Consider the following 22,726-nt stretch of genomic DNA (forward strand, 5'->3'; position numbering starts at 1 on the left):
TCTGGCTGCCTCCTTCTAAAAGCCTCTAGCTCTCGAGAGTCTTTCGATAGTCTGAAGGCAGTCAGACGAAGAGCGTGGAGGCCTTGGTGTACCTTCTTTACGTGTGGCTGACGTAGAAGGTCCACCCTTAGAGGAAGAGTTCTGGGAACGTCTACTAGCCATCGAAGTACCTCGGTGAACCATTCTCTCGGAGGCTCTGATGTCCACTAAATGAAGGAATTTGGCTATATTCCTCATCAGCCTCGTAAACACAAGAGGAGCTGTGCTTAGGCCAAAGCACAGGGCTTGAAATTGGTAGACAACCTTTTCGTAAACGAATCTCAGAAAAGGTTGAGAGTCTGGGTGGATGGGGACGTGAAAGTATGCGTCCCTTAGGTCTAAAGAGACCATCCAGTCTTCCTTTCTGACCGCTGCTAGAACAGACTTTGTGGTCTCCATGGCGAACGTCTGCTTTGTGACAAAGACATTCAGCGCACTGACGTCTAGCACCGGCCTCCACCCTCCTGTCTTCTTTACCAATAAGAAGAGACGGTTGTAGAAGCCCGGGGATTGATGGTCCAGGACTTTGACTACCGCTCCCTTTTCTAGCAAGAGAGACACCTCCTGCTTCAATGCTCGTCTCTTGTCTTCCTCTCTGTACCTGGGAGAGAGATCGATGGGAGACGTTGCTAGAGGGGGTTTTCGTACAAACGGGATCTTGTACCCCTCTCTGAGCAACTTCACAGATTGTGCATCTGCGCCTCTCTTCTCCCAGGTCTGCCAGAAGTTCTTGAGTCTGGCTCCCACTGCTGTCTGAAGAAGGTGGCAGTCAGACTCTGCCTTTAAAGGACTTGGAACCTTTCTTCTTCCCACGTCTCCCTTCGGCACGAGCACCTCCTCTGCTGGAGGCTCTGCCACGAAAGGGCGGAATGAATCTGGACGCTGGAGTGTCCATCCTGGGTCTTGACAAGGTAGGCAAAGGGGTGGCTTTGCGGGCAGAGGACGCAACCAGGTCATGGGTGTCCTTCTGAATCAAAGAAGCAGCAATCTCCTTAATCAAGTCCTCTGGAAACAGGCACTTTGAGAGAGGAGCAAACAGAAGTTCTGATCTTTGACACGGTGTCACTCCAGCTGACAGGAAAGAGCAAAGGTTCTCACGTTTCTTGAGGACCCCGGATACGAACGAAGCCGCAAGCTCACTAGATCCGTCACGTATGGCCTTGTCCATGCAGGACATTATGAGCAAGGAAGATTCCTTGTCAGAAGGGGAGATCTTCCTGCTCAAAGCTCCCAGACACCAGTCCAAAAAGTTAAAGACCTCGAAGGCTCTAAACACTCCTTTCAAAAGGTGGTCTAGGTCCGAAGGAGACCAGCATATCTTAGAGCGTCTCATGGCTAGCCTGCGGGGAGAGTCTACCAGACTTGAGAAGTCGCCCTGGGCAGAGGCAGGAATCCCAAGCCGAGAACTTCTCCCGTGGCATACCAGACGCTCGATCTGGAAGAGATTTTCGCAGGGGGAAACGTAAAGGCTGTCTTCCCTATGCTCTTTTTGGACTGCATCCAATCTCCTAAAACTCGTAAAGCTCTCTTGGACGAGCGGGCGAGGACGAGTTTCGTAAAGGCAGGCGAGGATGACTGCGTACCTAAAGCAAACTCTGACGGAGGAGAGCGTGGAGCCACAGACACAAACTGGTCCGGATACATCTCTTTGAACAGAGCAAGAACTTTTCTAAAGTCCAAAGAGGGTTGCGTGGTCTTGGGTTCGTCAAGGTCCGAACGTGGTTCATCAACGTGTGCCGCATCGTCATCATCAGAGAGTCCATCATCTGAGAATTGAGGAGGAAGCGGCAAAGGAGTAGGAATCGGCTGGTCAGCTGAGTCCGGTATCACGGGTGCACGCGTGACTGAACCGGACGCAACGTCATGGAACTGTTGCCCAGTCTGTGAACTGGCAACAACCATAGCAGCGCGGGGACGCATAGCGTCTACTCCAGACTGTCTAGTCTGATGTGGGCGAGCAGAGGCAACCACACTGGGTTGCGGAGGTTGACGCATCGCGTCAAAACAAAACAACTTAGACTGTTGTTGTACCTCGCGAACGTCAACGGAAGGTTCCGTGCGTTACTGAACGTCAACATGCGGCTGGCAGGGTACACTGGAACGCATGGGTGGCGGGACTCTCTCAGCTGGAGTGCGGAAGAAGGTCGCCTCAGCGTCCACAGGACGCACAACCGTGGTTGGTTGTAGGCAAGAGGTTGGTTCAGCATCAACCTTCTCCGCACGAAAGTCCTGCATTAGTGACGTTAACTGATACTGCATGGTCTGCAGCAAAGACCACTTAGGGTCTACAGGAGCAGGTGCGGCGACAGACGGTGTGACTGCCTGAGGCGGTACCGCTTTGCCTCTCTTAGGAGGTGAGCAGTCGTCGGAAGACTGCAGCGAGTCCGAACTGACCCAGTGGCTACAACTGGGCCGTTGGACTTGCGCGGAAGGGACCGACTTGCGCTTAAGAGGCCGCGAGACCTTGGTCCATGGTTTCTTACGAGAAACCTCTTCCGCAGACGAGGAATAAATGGGCTCTCTCGTCTCTGTGTGGGTGGGGCGATCTTGGTTAGATACGCCCGAAACCACGGAGGGAACGCCTATTCGCTGATTAAAGCCTCTCGAACCCTTTGGTCGTACGACATTGCTTCTCCCCTGGACTTGGGAGCTTGCAAGAGGTCCCGGACTAGGAGGACGACAGGCACGAACAGACGAACCCTCAAGCGCAACACTATCCACAACACAATCACTCACTTTATCACCACCCACTGCACTCTTACACTTCAGCTCCTTGACGTCCGCCATGAGCTGGTTACGGTCACTAGCCAAGGACTCGACTCTCTCACCCAGAGCTTGGATGGCACGCATCATATCTGCCATCGAAGGTTGTTGAGTGCCAGAAGGGGGATTAGGAGCAACCACTACAGGGGAAGGAATAGGTTGTGGGGCATGAGGAGAGGAAAATTCAACGGAGCGAGATGAACTTCTCCTGACTCTATCTCTTTCTAGCCTACGTGTATATTTTTGGAATTCGATAAAATCGAATTCCGAAAGCCCAACGCATTCCTCACATCGATCTTCCAATTGACAGGTTTTATCCCGACAATTGGAACAAACGGTGTGAGGATCGATAGAGGCCTTCGGAAGACGCCTTGAACAGTCCCTAGCATTACACTTCCTGAATTTAGGGACTTGAGAAAGGTCAGCCATTTTGAATTGGTCAAAGGGGAATTCAAAAACTATCCAAAGTCATCAACAAATAATCCGATATCAACAAAAGAATGCAAGGATTTATTGAAGATAAAGCCTGCAAAGCGAAAGCTCAAAACTAGAAACGTGTACTTCACCAAAAAGTTGTGAAAACCAATCCAGTTAGCAACAGCGAATTAGTAGGTCTTGCCGGTGGCACGACAGAGAGAAAATTGAGTTCTTTGTTTACATTGAGTACTGAGTACCTGCACGACAGATGGCGCTGTTGAAGTACACCCCCCTACCTGCATAGCGATCGCTGGCGGATTTTTAACGTAGAGTTTTCTGTCGAGCAGCAGAGCTGCAGCTTATATAAAATTAAATTTCATATTAAGTTGCTATTGCATTAAATTAAACATATATTAGCTAAAACAGCTTTAAAATAAAAAGATAACTTATCATAAGCTAGTGGTAAATTCCATATTAAGTTTTAAATTTTTTTTACAAAACTTTACCTCTTGCAAGACTCGGTTTCGTTTTGCAAAATTTGACCGTTCTTTGTTAAGGCTGGTGGCGTCCATGATGCCTGAAACTCTTGGACTGTATCCTGTAACACCCTGCAACCTTTGCGGGATGTTACGGCTAGTGCAGGATGAATCGCCGTCAACCGTTTTGTCCAATTTCAAATTGGCACCTCTCGTACCTGCTGTTTTGGCGGTGGCTGAGTGAATGAAAAAGACTTTATTAGGTAGCTCACATTTTAACCCTTTTACCCCCAAAGGACGTACTGGTACGTTTCACAAAACTCATCCCTTTACCCCCATGGACGTACCGGTACGTCCTTGCAAAAAAATGCTATTTAAAATTTTTTTTTGCATATTTTTGATACTTTTTTGAGAAACTTCAGGCATTTTCCAAGAGAATGAGACCAACCTGACCTCTCTATGACAAAAATTAAGACTGTAAGAGCAATTTAAAAAAAATATACTGCAAAATGTGCTTGAAAAAAATTAACCCCTGGGGGTTAAGGGTTGGAAATTTCCAAATAGCCTAGGGGTGAAAGGGTTATCAAAAAAACACTTTCCATATTCTTGAATTGACTTATCAGAGATTTTGTATGATGCAAATAAATAATGGAATACTTCTTATAACTAAATAAGAAAATATGCCCTGAATAGACAAACCATTAATTTGGAGAAACTAATACTTTATTATTATTATTACTTGCTAAGCTACAACCCTAATTGGAAAAGCAGCATGCTATAAGCCCAAGGGCTCCAACAGGGAAAATAGCCCAGTGAGGAAAGGAAACAAGGAAAAATAAAATAGTTTAAGAATACTAACAATATTAAAATAAATATCTCCTATATAAACTATAAAAAATCTAACAAAACAAGAGGAACAGAAATAAGATAGAATAGTGTTTGAGTGTACCCTCAAGCAAGAGAGCTCTAACCCAAGACAGTGGTAGACCATGGTACAGAGGCTATGGCACTACCAAAGACTAGAGAACAATTATTTGATTTTGGAGTGTCCTTTTTCTAGAAGAGCTTCTTACCATAGCTATAGTCTCTTCTACCCTTACCAAGAGGAAAGTGGCCGCTGAACAATAACTGTACAGTTTCTATATATTCATTTTTACCTAAATTTCTCAAAAATAATGACTCCCATAGAGAATTTTAATAATAACACTTATTTTATTCTCACTTGATGTTCATATTGCTTTTACTTAAACCTGTATTGACATTTATCACAAAATAAAAATTTCCCATTCTCCCTCCATGCAAGAAAAAAAATGTCTCCCACTCCAAAAATAACCACGCCACCTGGGGGTTGATGGCCACTAACTAGACGACGATATATATTAAGCTCCTATTCTTCAGTCTCGAATTAAAAAATCCGATCATTAAACACTTGACATTAATGGTGAGTGGGGAGCCTGGGGGATGTGTGTATACGTACATCAGGTGAGTATAGAAATAGATTTTGTTTTTTAAATTCTATTTATCTTTTATGAAAATCCCCTGATGTTTATATTGCTTATTACCATATTCTAGAGGTTGGACAGTGAAGGAAATAGATAAATAAATATATCAACCACCCTAGACTACTTTAAAGGCAGCCAATCTTAACCACGATTAAACTCGTAATCACTAGAGTTTCTCAATTAGATTCCAAACCTATACTCACTATCCACCTTTTGAAACTAGTGTCTTATACAGTATAATAAAATCTTGAACACTCATAAAAAAAAAATTATCTAAACTAACGTAGAGAGTAGAGGTCCCCTTTTATGTTTTGTTTCATTTGTTGATGTCGGCTACCCCCCAAAATTGGGGGAAGTGCCTTGGTATATGTATGTAAGTAAGTTATAGAAAATTAATTGAAAGAGTATTCTTATTTAGACAGTATCTCTGAGTTACCACAGCACTTAATGCCCAATAAATATCTAAAATCAACATGTTTCTTTTTAAAAAGCTTTACAAATCCCAACTATATAAACCACCGAGTCACCATCAACACTCGTTTCCAAATTTTCCACACGAACAGAAGTAGCTGAACTAACCCTTTGTGAATCTAAACCTTCAAGTCCTTTCTCTGACTTTCATCTAACTCGCTGTCTGTGACTTTGTCAATGAACATTCTCATCTCTGTTCTCTCAAGCTTTGCTTCCTCTTCTCGTCTTAAAGCCCAAGTTTCTGATTCATACATTAACACTGGTCTCTTATTACTGTGCTACAGATCTTAACCCTTTTACCCCCAAGCTATTTGGAACTTTCCAACCCTTATCCCCCAGGCATTTTTTTTTTTTCAAGCACATTTTGCAATATATATTTTTTTAAATTGCTTTAACAGCCTTAATTTTTGTCATAGAGAGGTCAAGTTGGTCTCATTCTTTTGAAAAATGCCTGAAGTTTCTCATAAAGTTATCAAAAATATGCAAAAAAATGTATAAAGCAGATTTTTGCAAGGATGTACCGGTACGTCCATGGGGGTAAAGGGATGAGTTTTGTGAAACGTACCAGTACGTCCTTTGGGGGTTAAAGGGTTAACTTTTACCTTGATGGCATTTTTCTTCTAAGTTTATAAAATCTACCCCAACTTATACTGTACACACTTTGCCACAAAAGGCAAAGCATATCTCATGTATGTCAAACTTATTACTGAATACAACACACAAAATCTTAATTCATATATATCTTGAATATTAAGTTAAAACATTTTACAATCAGCAGTAGGGGATTCAGCGTTATGAAGCTTCATCTGTGGTGGATAACGGGGGAGGGTGGGCTGTGGCACCCTAGCAGTACCAGCCGAACTCGATTGAGTCCCTTGTCAGGCTGGGAGGAATGTAGAGGAGAGGTCCCCTTTTTTGTATCATTTGTTTGATGTCGGCTACCCCCCAAAATTGGGGGAAGTGCCTTGGTATATGTATGTATGTATGTACAATCACACTACCACAAAAAAAATGATTAAGTGCCTGAACAAATCCTTTGCGGAATGAAGCACTACCAAACGCCTGAAATGACAACTATAAGGACTCCATCATGGCGATCTCTGGCAGCCACACATAGTATGAGAGGTCTAGTTGTACAAACCCGAATCTTTTAGCGTTTTAATCAAGTTGCATTTACAGAACTTGTACATACATACATATACCAAGGCACTTCCCTCAATTTTGGGGGGTAGCTGACATCAACAAATGAAACAAAACAAAAAAGGGGACCTCTACTCTCTACGTTCCTCCCAGCCTAACAAGGGACTCAACCGAGTTCAGCTGGTATTGCTAGGGTGCCACAGCCCACCCTCCCACATTATCCACCACAGATGAAGCTTCATAATGCTGAATCCCCTACTGCTGCTACCTCCGCGGTCATCTAAGGCATCGGAGGAAGCAACAGAGCTTGTAGCACAATAAATATTGGGTAAAACTTATTGAAATAAAGATCATTTAGGTTTAAAGTTATGATAGAGGTCAGTACCTTTTGTGGAGTTATCAAAGGAACTAATCAACTAGCCAAAAAGTATAATGGAAGACATTCAAAATTTGAAGATACATGTTGTACAGACTGGTCATCTACCTAGGGAATCTCAAGAAAGAATAGGTGGCTGTGATTATGAAAGAAAATATATAATTTTTCTAAAATGCACTTTTCATACAAACCAATTATAGCAACATCCCAAATTTGTGGTTAAGGAATTTTCAATATTCACTAGATAGTTTAACCAGAATTCTGAGTTAAAATACTCAACTCCAACAGGATTGGCATAATTATCTAAATAGACAGGTTGCCACTAAAGGCATTCATTATATTCAATATGACATTTTAGAACCAAACAACCTCAAATCAAAGATTGTAAAGAGCACAATTTTTTCTCTCATTCCCAAAACTACAAAACTAATGAAAATTGTGTTGTCACACTTTTTACATTCTTATAACTTCTCTTCTCACAGAAAATAAAGACCGCAATCCTCGTTAACGACTAGGGTTTAAATTGTAAGTTACAGTATTTTTAAGAAAGTATAAAATAAACAATACAGTACTGTAAGGTCTTAATTATCCACACCTTTTAACCCTTTTACCCCCAGGCTATTTGGAAATTTCCAACCCTTAACCCCCAGGGGGTTATTTTTTTCCCAGCTCATTTTGCAGTATATTTTTTTTAAATTGCTCTAACAGCCTTAATTTTTGTCATAGAGAGGTCAGGTTGGTCTCATTCTCTTGGAAAATGCCTGAATTTTCTCAAAAAAAATATCAAAAATATAAAAAAAAAAAAAAATTTTATAGCATTTTTTTGCAAGGACGTACCGGTACGTCCATGGGGGTAAAGGGATGGCTTTTGTGAAACGTAACAGTACGTCCTTTAGGGGTAAAAGAGTTAAGACAGTGAATGTAACAATAAATCTAATAGTACTAGTAATCTCAATAAACTGAATCAGTCTATAACTTTCACCTTTAGTATCCGTAATATATCTCAACTTGTAAATATACCTACAATAAAAAACAAATTTTTCATAACTTGTAATACATTTCTTAGTTTTTCTTTCATAAATTGTAATACATTTCTTAGTTTTTCTTTCATCAAAATATAACATATGTACGAATTCATTTTGTAATATGCATATAAAAACATCCAACTGACAAAGATCAGACACTTATTTCTATGCAAATTTCAGTTCCAAAGTCACTTGAATAGAAAGATGAATCCTTCAAATTCATGAACTCATAATTTTTAGCTAGGATAGAAAGCACACAGGGAATATTACACTGATAAAACCTATATTATCATATTCGTGACAAACATATATAAGAGAATGGTAAAACATGGAACCCTAATTAAAAAACTACCCCTTTCTATGAAGCAGATATCCTCAAGAAGCTATTAACCCTTTTACCCCCAAAGGACGTACTGGTATGTTTCACAAAATCCACCCCTTTACCCCCATGGACGTACCGGTACGTCCTTGCAAAAAAATGCTATAAAATTTTTTTTTTTATATATTTTTGATAATTTTTGTAGAAAATTCAGGCATTTTCCAAGAGAATGAGACCAACCTGACCTCTCTATTACAAAAATTAAGGCTGTTAGAGCAATTTAAAAAAAAATATACCGCAAAATGTGCTGGGGAAAAAAATAACCCCCTGGAGGTTAAGGGTTGGAAATTTCCAAATAGCCTGGGGGTAGAAGGGTTAATGTTTTCTTTAGAAAAGATATGTAAGAAAATTGTAAACTAATTTTCGTTACTGACCATTAAGAGCTGTAGCTTCTTGCAGGTGCTTTGCAAGGCCCTCTAGTGGCAAGCCTGCGGCTACGGGCATGGATTTGCGGGGAGATCTTCTGAGGCCTCTTACTGTCTCTTGTCTCATCTGCAAAATCTGGGAATGTGCCTTGAGACCTACAAACAGAAAAAAAAAATTGGAGTAAAATCAACTCTGTTTATATAATCATTTGGTAATAGATTCTTGCTTATATGAAAATTGGTAATTAACTGTAATTGATTTATAAATTTCTTGATAAGATCATTTCTTTTTTATCATGAGAGAGAGAGAGAGAGAGAGAGAGAGAGAGAGAGAGAGAGAGAGAGAGAACGCTGGATATATGGGCGTGGTTTATGTAAGGTCAGAGAGAATGTGTGTGTGTGCGTATGTGTATGTGTCACCCAAATTTTTCCTATGTATTCCAGTCTTGATTGCTAATCACCCGTCAACCAACTTCATCAAGACAGTGGGAATTTCACAAGCTCTTCTCAGGAGACTACTAAATATGCTGTATAAAATGCACAAAATTTTGCAATGTCTTTCAACCCTTCATGGTATTTCTAACCTTACTTTGTCCTATGCTAAAGGGGCAAAGTTTTTCATCAATCTCCAAAAGAACACTAGGTGTATTAGTCCATTTAAAAACAGAGTAGCTCTATCACATATCCTCAAACGGTATATAGTACACCTGGCTTCATTAATTCCGGTACACAGCACAGGAAGCTAAGTTGATGTCTGACTGCTATACATTGTAGTAGGTAATGTGGTGAAGAGAAATTGTTGGCAACACAGCTTGTAAACCAGTCACTGAGCTTGTAAACATGATAAAAAATATTTACATTAATTTTACGAAGAGCTATTAAGCAGATAACTCTATTTTTCTAAATATCACTTTGTAAAATTAATAAAAAAATGCTTTTGATCATGTGTTTACAAGCTAAGCAACTTTGTTTTAAAGACAGTGTTACCAACAGTTTCTCTTTTGCTAGACACAGCATTGCTTTCTGAAATGTACATCTGTCAGATGTCTCCTTGGCTTCCTGTGAAATGTATTGAAATCAATTAACAAACACTACCATTTACAGTGAACTAAATTGAGATATCTTTCCATAACATTGAAAAATGATATTTTAATTATAAAATAAATTTTTGAATATACTTACCCGGTGAATATATAATAGCTGCAACTCTGCGGCTCGACAGACAACATACACAAAAAACTCGCGAGCGATCGCTATGCAGGTTGCGGGTGTGCCCACCAGCGCCAACTGTCGGCCAGATACCACTCTCGGATGTAAACAAAACCTTCAATTCTTCTCGTCCCACTGCGTCTCTATTGGGGAGGAAGGGAGGGTCATTTAATTTATATATTCACCGGGTAAGTATATTCAAAAATTTATTTTATAATTAAAATATAATTTTTAAATATTAAACTTTGCCGGTGAATATATAATAGCTGATTCACACCCAAGGAGGTGGGTAGAGACCAGAGTTAATATGTTTACAGCGTATAAGCTAAGAGTTTTTTCATTTTGACAGTTATCAATATAACAAAACCAAAATAAATAGGTACCTGGTAAGGAAGTCGACTTAGACGATTACTCTGCCTTTTAAGTCTGTCTTCCTCACGGAGCCCAGCGATCCTCTTAGGATGCTGACAGACTCCCAGGAGCTGAAGTATCAAGGGCTGCAACCCATACAACAGGACCTCATCAAACCCCTAATCTGGGCGCTCTCAAGAAATGACTTTGACCACCCGCCAAATCAACCAGGATGCGAAAGGCTTCTTAGCCTTCCGTACAACCCATAAAAACAATATTAAAAACATTTCAAGAGACAGATTAAAAGGATATGGAATTAGGGAAGTGTAGTGGTTGAGCCCTCACCCACTACTGCACTCGCTGCTACGAATGGACCCAGTGTGTAGCAGTCCTCGTAAAGAGTCTGGACATCTTTCAAGTAAAATGACGCGAACACTGACTTGCTTCTCCAAAAGGTCGCGTCCATGATACTTTGCAGAGATCTATTTTGCTTAAAGGCCACGGAAGTTGCTATAGCTCTAATCTCGTGCGTCTTAACCTTAAGCAAAGATCGGTCTTCCTCACTCAAGTGTGAATGAGCTTCTCGTATTAACAATCTGATAAAATATGACAAAGCATTCTTTGACATAGGTAAGGATGGTTTCTTAACCGAACACCATAACGCTTCAGATTTACCTCTTAAAGGCTTAGTACGAGCTAAATAGAACTTAAGAGCTCTAACGGGGCATAATGCTCTCTCTAGCTCGTTGCCCACGATCTTTGATAAGCTAGGAATATCAAAAGATTTAGGCCAAGGACGAGAAGGCAGTTCATTCTTAGCTAGGAAACCAAGTTGAAGAGAACAAGAGGCTTTTTCTGTCGAAAAACCGATGTTCTTGCTGAAGGCATGAATCTCACTGACTCTTTTAGCTGAGGCCAAGCACACCAGGAAAAGAGTCTTAAGAGTGAGATCCTTCAGGGAGGCTGAATGTAAAGGCTCGAACCTGTCTGACATGAGGAATCTTAGGACCACGTCTAAATTCCATCCAGGTGTAGCCAAACGACGTTCCTTAGAGGTCTCAAAAGACTTAAGGAGATCTTGTAGATCTTTATTGTTGGAAAGATCTAAGCCTCTATGCCGGAAGACCGAAGCCAACATGCTCCTGTAGCCCTTGATCGTGGGAGCTGAAAGGGAGCGAACTCTTCTCAGGTATAAGAGAAAGTCCGCGATTTGGGCTACAGAGGTACTGGATGAGGATACAGATACTGACTTGCACCAGTCTCGGAAGATTTCCCACTTCGATTGGTAAACTCTAATGGTAGAAGCTCTCCTCGCTCTTGCAATCGCACTGGCTGCCTCCTTCGAAAAGCCTCTAGCTCTCGAGAGTCTTTCGATAGTCTGAAGGCAGTCAGACGAAGAGCGTGGAGGCTTTGGTGTACCTTCTTTACGTGTGGCTGACGTAACAGGTCTACTCTTAGAGGAAGACTTCTTGGGAAGTCTACCAGCCATCGAAGTACCTCGGTGAACCATTCTCTCGCGGGCCAGAGGGGAGCAACTAACGTCAACCTTGTCCCTTCGTGAGAGGCGAACTTCTGCAGTACCTTGTTGACAATCTTGAATGGTGGGAATGCGTAAAGGTCTAGGTGAGACCAGTCTAGGAGAAAGGCATCTATATGTATTGCTGCTGGGTCTGGGACTGGAGAGCAATAGATTGGAAGCCTCTTGGTCATCGAGGTTGCAAATAGGTCTATGGTGGGTTGACCCCAAGTCGCCCAAAGCCTCTTGCACACATCCTTGTGGAGGGTCCATTCGGTTGGAATTACCTGACCTTTCCGACTGAGACAGTCTGCTAGAACGTTCAAGTCGCCCTGGATAAACCTCGTCACTAGGGATATGCCTCGATCTCTTGACCAGATGAGCAGGTCCCTTGCGATCTCGTACAGTGTCAGAGAGTGGGTACCTCCTTGTTTGGAAATGTACGCCAAGGCTGTGGTGTTGTCCGAGTTGACCTCCACCACCTTGTCTAGAAGGAGACTTTCGAAGCTTATCAAGGCCAGGTGAACTGCCAAAAACTCCTTGCCGTTGATATGCATGCTCCTCTGACTTGAGGTCCACAGACCTGAGCATTCCCGACCGTCCAGTGTCGCACCCCAACCCAAATCCGATGCGTCTGAGAAGAGGACGTGGTTTGGTTTCTGAACTGCTAGGGGAAGTCCCTCTCGTAGACTGATATTGTCTTTCCACCAATTCAGGCAAGTCTTTACTTTTTCGGAAATCGGGATCGAGACCGCCTCTAGCGTCTTGTCCTTTTTCCAGTGAAAAGCTAAATGGAATTGTAGAGGTCGGAGGTGTAGCCTTCCTAGCGAGACAAACTGCTCCAGGGATGATAGAGTTCCTATCAGACTCATCCAATTCCTGACTGAGCAACGTTCTCTCTTCAACATCTTTTGGATTACGAGCAGGGTTTGATCTATTCTGGGGGCCGACGGAAAAGCCCGAAAAACTGGACTGCGAATCTCCATCCCTAAATACAGAATAGTTTGGGATGGGACCAGCTGTGACTTTTCCAAGTTGACTAGGAGTCCCAATTCCTTGGTCAGATCTAGAGTCCAATTGAGATCCTTCAGACAGCGATGACTGGACGAGGCTCTGAGAAGCCAATCGTCCAAATAAAGGGAGGCTCGGATACCCGATAAATGAAGGAATTTTGCCACATTCCTCATAAGCCTCGTAAACACGAGAGGAGCAGGACTTAGGTCAAAGCATAGGGCCCGAAACTGGTACACCACATTGTCGAACACAAATCTCAGAAAAGGTTGGGAATCTGAGTGAATGGGGATGTGGAAGTAAGCGTCTCTTAGGTCTAGAGAGACCATCCAGTCTCCCTTTCTGACCGCTGCTAAAACTGACTTCGTGGTCTCCATGGTGAATTTTGTCTTTGTGACAAAGACATTCAGAGCACTGACGTCTAGCACCGGTCTCCAACCTCCAGTCTTCTTTGGTACTAGGAAGAGACGGTTGTAAAACCCCGGTGATTGAAGGTCCGAGACTTTGACCACCGCTCCCTTCTCTAGCAAAAGAGACACTTCTAGTTTCAGGGCTTGTCTCTTTGCTTCCTCTCGGTACCTGGGAGAGAGATCGATGGGGGACGTCGCTAGAGGAGATTTGCGTACAAATGGGATTTTGTACCCCTCTCTGAGCAACCTCACAGACTGTTGATCTGCGCCTCTCTTCTCCCAGGCTTGCCAGAAGTTCTTGAGTCTGGCACCTACTGCTGTCTGAAGCTGCGGGCAGTCAGACTCTGCCTCGCGAGGACTTGGTTCCTTTCCTCTTTCCTCTCTTTCCTTCGGCACGAGTACTTCCCCTGCTGGGGGCTCTGCCACGAAAGGGCGGAATAAACCTGGACGCTGGCGTGTCTATCCTCGGTCTAGCAGACAAGGCAGACGAAGGGGTCCCTTTGCAAGCCGAGGACGCAACCAAGTCATGGGTGTCCTTCTGCACAAGGGACAACGAAATTTCTTTAACCAAAAGTTCAGGAAACAAGAACTTAGATAAAGGGGCAAAGAGTAGCTCAGATCGTTGACAGGGCGTCACTCCTGCTGACAGAAAAGAGCACAGAGATTCTCGTTTCTTTAGGACTCCTGACGTAAACGAGGCGGAGAGCTCGTTAGATCCATTGCGGATGGCCTTATCCATGCAGGACATGATGAGTAAGGAAACATCTCTATCGGCTGATGAGATTTTCCTACTCAGGGCTCCCAAACACCAGTCAAGGAAGTTAAAAACTTCAAAAGCCCTAAAGATGCCCTTAAGTAGATGGTCCAGGTCTGAGGATGACCAACTAATCTTCGAGCGTCTCATGGCTAGGCGGCGGGGAGAGTCTACAAGACTTGAGAAGTCGCCCTGGGCAGAGGCAGGAACTCCCAAGCCGAGAACTTCTCCCGTGGCATACCAGACGCTCGATCTAGACGAGAGTTTAGTTGGTGGAAAGGCAAAGGAAGTCTTCCCTAAACTCCTCTTGGTTTCTAACCAATCGCCTAACAGCCGTAAAGCTCTCTTGGATGAGCGAGAGAGAACGAGTTTTGTAAAGGCTGGCATGGCAGCAGGAACGCCTAAAACAAACTCAGACGGCGGCGAACGAGGAGCCACAGAGACAAAGTGTTCAAGGAACAACTCTTTAAAGATGAGCATGACTTTCTTAAAGTCCATAGATGGCGGAACTGCTCTAGGCTCATCAATATCTGAAGGATGATCCTCAGGCTGAGGGTCAGCAACGTCCTCATCCGAAAGTTCCTCATCTGATAACTGATGAGAAACAAGCACAGGGGTAGGCAATGCTTGACACGCAGCGTCCGCCCGCACTGGTGCATACGTGACGGAGCAGGACGCAGCGTCCTGAAACTGCTGAACCGTCTGGGAACTGTCAACAACAACAACAGGTGCGTGAGGACGCACAGCGTCCACCCGAGACTGCTTAGACCGCCTGGGTTGTGCAGTCAAAACAACTCTAGGTTGCGGAGGTTGACGCACCGCGTCAAAACAAGTCAACTCTGATGGTTGGCGAACGTCCTGAACGTCACCAGCCGCATCAGTGAGTTGCTTAACGTCCACATTAGGTTGAAAGTCCACACGAGACCGCATCGGGTGTGGTACAACCCCAACTGGTTGACGTGAACTGGCAACACCAACGTCAACAGGACGCACAACAGAACGCTTGGGTGGCTGACGGCCAGGATCTCCATGAGATAAACGGCTAGGTTCAACGGAAACCTTCTCTGCGTTGTAATCTGCCATAAGGGACGCAAGCTTAGACTGCATGTCCTGCAGTATAACCCATTTAGGGTCTACGGTAACGGGTGCGGTAACAGCCGGGGTTAGCGTCTGAGACGGCACAACTTTGCCTTGCTTAGGCGGCGAGCAGTCATCCGATGACAGCAACGGGTCCGAACTGTCCCAATGACTACATCCGGGACGTTGGACCTGTCCTGAGGGGACCGACTTGCGTTTCAAAGGCCTAGAAACCTTGCTCCATGGTTTCTTGCGTGAAACGCCTTTGGACGACGAGGTAAAAATGGGCTCTCTCGTCTGATGGTAGGGGCGATCTTGACGAGATACGCCTGATACCATAGAGGGAACGTCTGTTCGCTGATCAAGGCCTCTCGAACCCATAAGTCGTACGACATTGCTTCTCCCCTGGGCTTGGGAGCTTGCAAGAGGTCCCGGACTAGGTGAACGACAGGCACGAACAGACGAACCCTCGGTCGCAACACTGTTCACAACACTTTGCGCACTAATCACTTTCCCACTTTCCGCCGTGGCACTGTGGCACTTAAGTTCCTTCACGTCAGCCATGAGTTGATTACGGTCACTTGCTAACGCTTCAACCCTCTCCCCCAAGGCATGGATAGCACGTAACATGTCTTGCATCGACGGTTCCTGAGTGCTAGAAGGGGGGTTAGGAACAACCACTACAGGGGAAGGATTAGGTTCAGGGGCATGTGGAGAGGAAAAATCTACGGACCTAGAAGAACTTCTCCTTACCCTATCTCTCTCTAGTCTGCGTGTGTACTTATCATATTCGATAAAATCGAATTCCGAAAGGCCCACGCATTCCTCACACCGATCTCCCAATTGACAGGTTTTACCCCGACAATTGGAACAAACAGTATGAGGGTCGAGAGAAGCCTTTGGAAGACGCCTATTACAGTCCCTAGCATTACACTTTCGAAACCTAGGTACTTGAGAAGGGTCAGCCATTTTGAATTAGTCAAAGAAAATTCCAAAAACAATCCAAGTCATCAACAAATAATCCGATTCAATAAAGAGTTCAAGAGTTTATGTTGAGGAAAAACACCTGTACTGCGAAAGCTCAAACCAAAATAAAGTACTTCACCAAAGATGATGGGAAAACTCCAGGTTCTACAGCGAGTATAAGTACGTCTTGTCGTCAACGTCGACAGAGAAGAATTGAAGGTTTTGTTTACATCCGAGAGTGGTATCTGGCCGACAGTTGGCGCTGGTGGGCACACCCGCAACCTGCATAGCGATCGCTCGCGAGTTTTTTGAGTATGTTGTCTGTCGAGCCGCAGAGTTGCAGCTATTATATATTCACCGGCTAAGTTTAATATTTAAAAAAGAAAATACTATCTCTCATGCCTTCTCTTAAACAGAATCTTTTGCTCATCCTCATAAGCTTAATGAGACCTCCTCAAGAAACTATTCCGCAGTCCTGCCTTCAGGATGTAGCGTAAAAATAAAAAAATTTTGTCTACATGCCTATCCAAAGTAATGTATACATAATCCTCACACATCAGTGGAAGTCCTGCACTCTAAAATCCAGCAGTTATTGGGCTACCATTTTTCTCCTGACATAAAAAGGAAACAGGCTTAAAGTTTCAAAGGTTATTCATGAGTGGCAGAGCCAAGGGACAGGTCAATATCATAGAGACTTCATATCCACGCATAATCAGTGACCCGCACTTTCTTCACCCAAACTAGGACCAGGTCAGATCAATGTTTGTTGATGACTCAGTAGGTAAAATATATGGGTCCACCAAATGTTCATGAATTAGCAATATTAACTAGACATAGCAATAATTATGATGAAGCAAGCAACGTATTGTAAATGAAAGTCATTTATTTGTCGTTAATAAAATGGGAACAAGTCATGTACTGTGTATTCAAAAATTATTGCAGTATATAAATAACTCGCTGTTAAGGAACTACAGTATATTACAAGCATTAAAAGCTGCATAATAGTCATAAGCTCCTTGAATTAATTAAACATGACTTCTATTCATAAAACATCTTCATTACAAGGGTGTTGTTGCTGTGACTGAAGAAAATAGAAATGTGTAGGCTGCTGCAGTCTTCAGTCTTGGCAAAAGCAATATTTGAAACTGGCAAAAGCAGTTAAGATTAAATTAAACACTACCATACACAAGTGAAAACAGGGAATTACCTGTAAGCAGCTTTATTTAGACGAGAAAACAGCAACCAGGGTGTTCAAATATGAGTGACAATATCATAACATGGTGTGTATAAAGCTTTATGCTCTCCTACAAGCACAAAAAGAAGGAATTTATTCATTCATGGCAATGCTAAATTGGTGAAACCCTCTTAAGATTTGGACTAAAGTGAAAAATTTCCTTGCATTATTCCCGAAACATCTGAAAACTCTCACAAAAAATCAACACTTATCACAACTAAATAAGATCCAATAATGGAGAAAGCATCACGACAGTATATATGCGCCTGTTGCGACCTAAGACAACACAGGCTATTTACTGAGAGACGGGTGGACAAGGCTTCCACTCGAGCCACCTATCATTACTAACAACCTTGTTAACTATTTAATGGCTGTTCAAGCACTGCTGAAAATATATCGAGGTAAGGTCTCCCCCTTTACCCACCTGTTATTACTAACAACCTTGCTAACTACTCAATGACCGTTCAAGCACTGCCGAAGATATATCAAGGTGAGGCCTCCCCCTTTAGCCACCTATCATTACTAACAACCTTCCTAACTACTCAATGGCTGTTCAAGCACTGCAGAAGATATATCCTATCTTAAAGGATCAAAGTGTATACAGTATACACATAAGAACAAACTTTACTTTATTGCTTTAATAACATAAGCTTCTCCAGCAAATAGTCAATCTTACTAAAATTAAAACTCGCCATTGTGAAAGGCTGACTGTAATCAGTTTCAAGAAGGGGCAGGGTTCAGGTAATGGTAGTTTCTCATTGCCCACTGAAATTAAACAGAAAGAAAACCCTCTATCATCCAAGTATTGAATCTCAAGATGTCAAATACTCTAAGGGGACATGGTTCAACTGATATCTGTAAATAGTTTGGATAACTGACAAGGGTGAAAACAATACCAATGAACTTATATGTTGAATAAGGACGAGTGTAAATTTCGCGAGATGATCAACTGGATACAGAAGGTCTTCAACTTACAACCTTAATTGGTTCCAAGATGCTGTTTGTGAGTCAAACTTTGTTCAATTTTGGCTTAGGCCTAACCTGAATCCGATGCCTATGATTTCCAGCGACAAAAGTCAGCAAATAGTTTGGTTTCATATGAAATAGATATCAGGATATTACAAATGTCATTTTGCTTACTGTATTAAATTATATATTGTTTTATTACAGTATTTACTTATGTATCTTTGTTATTTTCAGTTTAATTTGTATCTATATCTCTGAATGTGTGCAAGTTGACCTCCTGTATATTGGGTCATCAGTATGAAGTGCAAGAACAAGCCAAGGAGCGTGGAATTAGCAACAAAATTGAAGATGGATACAGCCACACAAAGCCAAAACGGAGGACTCGCTTCTCATCCACAAGCTTCCCATCGGCAGTCAGAGAAATAACCATAGTTAACCCTTTTACCCCCAATGCTATTTGGAACTTTCCAACCCTTAACCCCCAGGCGTTTTTTTTTCAAGCATATTTTGCAATATATTTTTTTCAAATTGCTCTAACAGCCTTAATTTTCGTCATAGAGAGGTCAGGTTGGTCTCATTATTTTGTAAAATGCCTGAAGTTTCTCATAAAGTTATCAAAAATATGCAAAAAAATGTAAATAGCAGTTTTTTGCAAGGATGTACCGGTATGTCCATGGGGGTAAAGGGATAAGTTTTGTGAAATGTACCAGTTTGTCCATTGGGGGTAAAAGGGTTAATATCTTTGACAGGAGATCATATTGCTTCGAAAGAATGAGAGGAGGTCTCAGTCAGTCACAACACTCACCTCCACATACCAAGGTTTTAACTGAAGAGGTGGCAACTAACTCCATTTCCTTTCACCCATAAGTTAACCGATTCACTGGTTTGAGCTACTTTTCTGAATTGGATTGCCTACCATTATCTAGCTGTGCAACCAGAAGTAAAAGTAAGAGGGTCGCATTTTGCATACAAACTTATTATTAATGAAAATTCTATTGTTTATAGCCAGTAATGAGTCTTTGTAATTGCAGTACTAACTAAAAATTTACATAAAGTTTTATTGTGTCTAACCTTTTTCACCATCCTTAAGGCTTCCAGCTTTACCCATATTCTCCATATTTCTTGTGTGTTTACTTGGGGAATCCTGAAAAAAAAAAAGGCTTTCACCAAATGATCATAAATTACTTACAATCAGAATTTTTACCTTCAAGTTTTTCTCAGTAAAGAATTATCAGGTATAACAACAATGATAATTTTGCATTGTAAAAAAGTCAAATTCAATGTTGCAACTGCAGATCATAAAATTTCATCCACATCTTACGTGTATTAAATTGATTTGCTGCAAAGAATTGGATATTGAATTCTAAGCCAAAGGCCAGGCACTAAAACTTGTGAGGTCATTCAGCACATTTTACTTATAAAAACTGGTAAAAACTTTAAAATATTTTAAGAACCACATTTACTAAACTTCATGCATGCCATTCATGTATTTTAAATAGTAAATTAATTTTTATAAAAGACAATATTTATTCAAAAGATCAACATGTCGATAATCAATGATAGCACCTACATGATTTTCTACAAAGGAAACTAGATAGATTCCCATAAGTAATAATACCGAGGACCCATAAGCCTGAATGCTGAAATCCAAACATATTAATCTTTGCAGCACAGGAGATGTGACTCAAAGTCTAGTTAGACTAACTAAAAATAATCTGAAGTTGGTTAGGGGAATTTAAATGTTAATATAATTCCTGATAAAGTAATAGTGGCCATTTCAAACATGGTGCCACTCTTACCAGGGCATTATAGTAAAGTAATACTTTATTAGCAGTCATTGGGTTCCTATCTTTTTTAAATATTTAGTATAAAGTAAAGGCTTATTCACTTTGTCAAAGGGGTATACTCTACAGGATACTTTATGTTTATCAAAGGCTGATACTGTACAGTATACTTTGACAGTTTATCAAAAGGGGAATACTGTACAGGTTATTTTGACGGTCTATCAAAGGGGGAATACTGTACACTATATTTAGACTAAGTTTATCAAAGGGGGGATATTGTATACAGTAGTATACTTTGATACGTTTATCAAAGGGGGATACAGTACAGTATACTTTGACTATGTTTATCAAAGGGGGGATACTGCACAGTATACTTTGACTATTTATCAAAGGGGGATACCGTACACTATATTTTGTCAATGTTTCTCAAAGGGGGATACTGTACAGTATACTCTGACCATGTTTATCAAAAGAGGATACTGTACAGTATATTTTGACTATGGTTATCAAAGGGGGATACTGTGTAGTATACTTTGACTATGTTTAACAAAGGGGGATACTGTACAATATACTTTGACTATGTTTATCAAAGTGGGATACTGTAAAGTATACTTTGAGTATGTTTATCAAAAGGGGGATACTGTACAGTATAGTTTAAATATGTTTATGAAAGGGGGATACTGAACAGCATACTCTGACCATGTTTATCAAAGGGGGATACTGTACAGTATACTTTGAAAATGTTTCTCAAAGGGGGATACTGTATACTTTGACTATGTTTATCAAATGGGGATACTGAATAGTATACTTTGACTGTTTATCAAACGGGGGGATACTGTACAGTATATTTTGACAATGTTTCTCAAAGGGCGATACTGTATAGCATACTTTGACTATGTTTAACAAAGGGGGATACTGCATAGTATACTTTGACTATGTTTATCAAAGGGGGATACTGTACAGTATACTTTGACTATGTTTAAAGCAACACAAAATCAACATTATACCTGAGTTGCCACTGATCCAGAGCTTCCCTTCCTTGGCGTGATCAAATTTTCCTTCTTTGGCGAGACACTCAGAGAACAAGACTTTCTTGGAGATCTCCGCAGCGACTGAGAAAGAAATCAATCGCTTAAAAAATATATACATGAAGTGAATATTTGAGATAATTTAACAAAATTTTAAAATTGCTGAATTTCTTTATCTGAGCTTTATTATTTTCATTTGGATCCGAGTTTTTAAGTTGAGGACCTCCAGTAGTCTATTGCAAAATCATCCGCATAAAAGACACTTCTATACTGAAAAGTACTTACAGTATTAACTCTATTAGTAGTTGAAGAGAGCACACCTCCCGAGGCTGAAGTAGGAGGCGATAACGCTCTTGAGCGCTTGTTCTTCTCATTTGCCGCGTCATCCTGGGAAATATGAAATCATAACGTCATGCTCCATAATATAAAAACAAAAATAGTCATATATTAAGCAGAGATTAAAGAGAAGATCAGAAAGCTCCTCTACAAAAGACTTGTGTGCATTAGCTCTTTAATTAGCGACATCTACCGACACAAACTAAAATTCACTGAAAAACTAGCTACGTATCAAAACTGTTTTTGGAATTTAAGCTCTTAATGGTAATACACTTCTGTAGGTATTGTTTTTACAATATGTGCATATACATTGTGTTTATCATTAAGTAGTACTGTAGTAACAAAGGGAATTAATATTAAGCATTCCTCTCTTCTCAAACTGATCAGCGCCATCTATTGCCAACATATCCTACTAATGAGTTAAAGGTTCATAGAAATTCAAAAAACTGTCTGATCTTCCTTTAACAGTCTTTGTATATTAAGCTAAAAAAGTGCATAAAGAACCAAAGTTCAATACTGAAAAAAAAAAATCTATCCTCTAAAAGCAAACTTATTCACAACAAAAAAATATTACCTTGCAATACGCAGGGAGTTTCCTCTTAGCGGTCTTATTAGTGGCTACGTGTGGAGTATCTACGTTAGTGGGCGATAAAACATTGTAGGCACCTCCTCTACCAGAAGTATATTCTCTGATATTGCCCAAGCTTCCAACTTCTTGCGCCAATCCAAAATCTACAAGGGAATACCTAAAAGGGGAGGGCATAAAATTCAAACTGTAAATATCATACAAAGGCATTATTCAAAATTTGTGACAGGAAAGTAAAATTACCTAAGGGGGAACAAAGAGGTTATACATACATACATATACCAAGGTCCTTCCCCCAATTTTGGGGGGTAGCCGAAATCAAACAAAGAGGTTATAAAATGCGTAAATCAACTAAGGAAGGAACAAGCAAATGGTACTTAACATTTTATGCAAAAATGAATCAACTAAGTAAGAAACAAGCAATTGGTACTTTACAGTTAATGTAAAATATGTAAATCAAGCAAGTAAGGAATAGACAAATGATCCATAACAGTTAGTATCACACACTTCGTGCAGCCGACAATCTCCATCTTCATATCACTTAA

At 41.4% G+C, this 22,726-nt stretch overlaps 1 protein-coding gene across 1 annotated transcript in view; it reads right to left on the reverse strand.

Annotated features, from left to right (window-relative positions):
* LOC137647152 (cell division cycle 7-related protein kinase-like) overlaps positions 1–22,726 on the reverse strand; it is an 88,334-nt gene that overhangs the window by 14,734 nt on the left and 50,874 nt on the right. The window contains exons 6-11 of the mRNA XM_068380426.1: positions 22,170–22,341; positions 21,545–21,646; positions 21,239–21,343; positions 19,519–19,591; positions 8,963–9,109; positions 3,726–3,931 (exon numbers count right to left, since the gene is read on the reverse strand). Coding sequence (XP_068236527.1) covers positions 3,726–3,931; positions 8,963–9,109; positions 19,519–19,591; positions 21,239–21,343; positions 21,545–21,646; positions 22,170–22,341 — 805 coding nt within the window. The remainder of the gene's footprint in view (positions 1–3,725; positions 3,932–8,962; positions 9,110–19,518; positions 19,592–21,238; positions 21,344–21,544; positions 21,647–22,169; positions 22,342–22,726) is intronic.

This window comes from Palaemon carinicauda, chromosome 9, assembly GCF_036898095.1.
Source record: "Palaemon carinicauda isolate YSFRI2023 chromosome 9, ASM3689809v2, whole genome shotgun sequence".
NCBI lineage: Eukaryota > Metazoa > Arthropoda > Malacostraca > Decapoda > Palaemonidae > Palaemon > Palaemon carinicauda.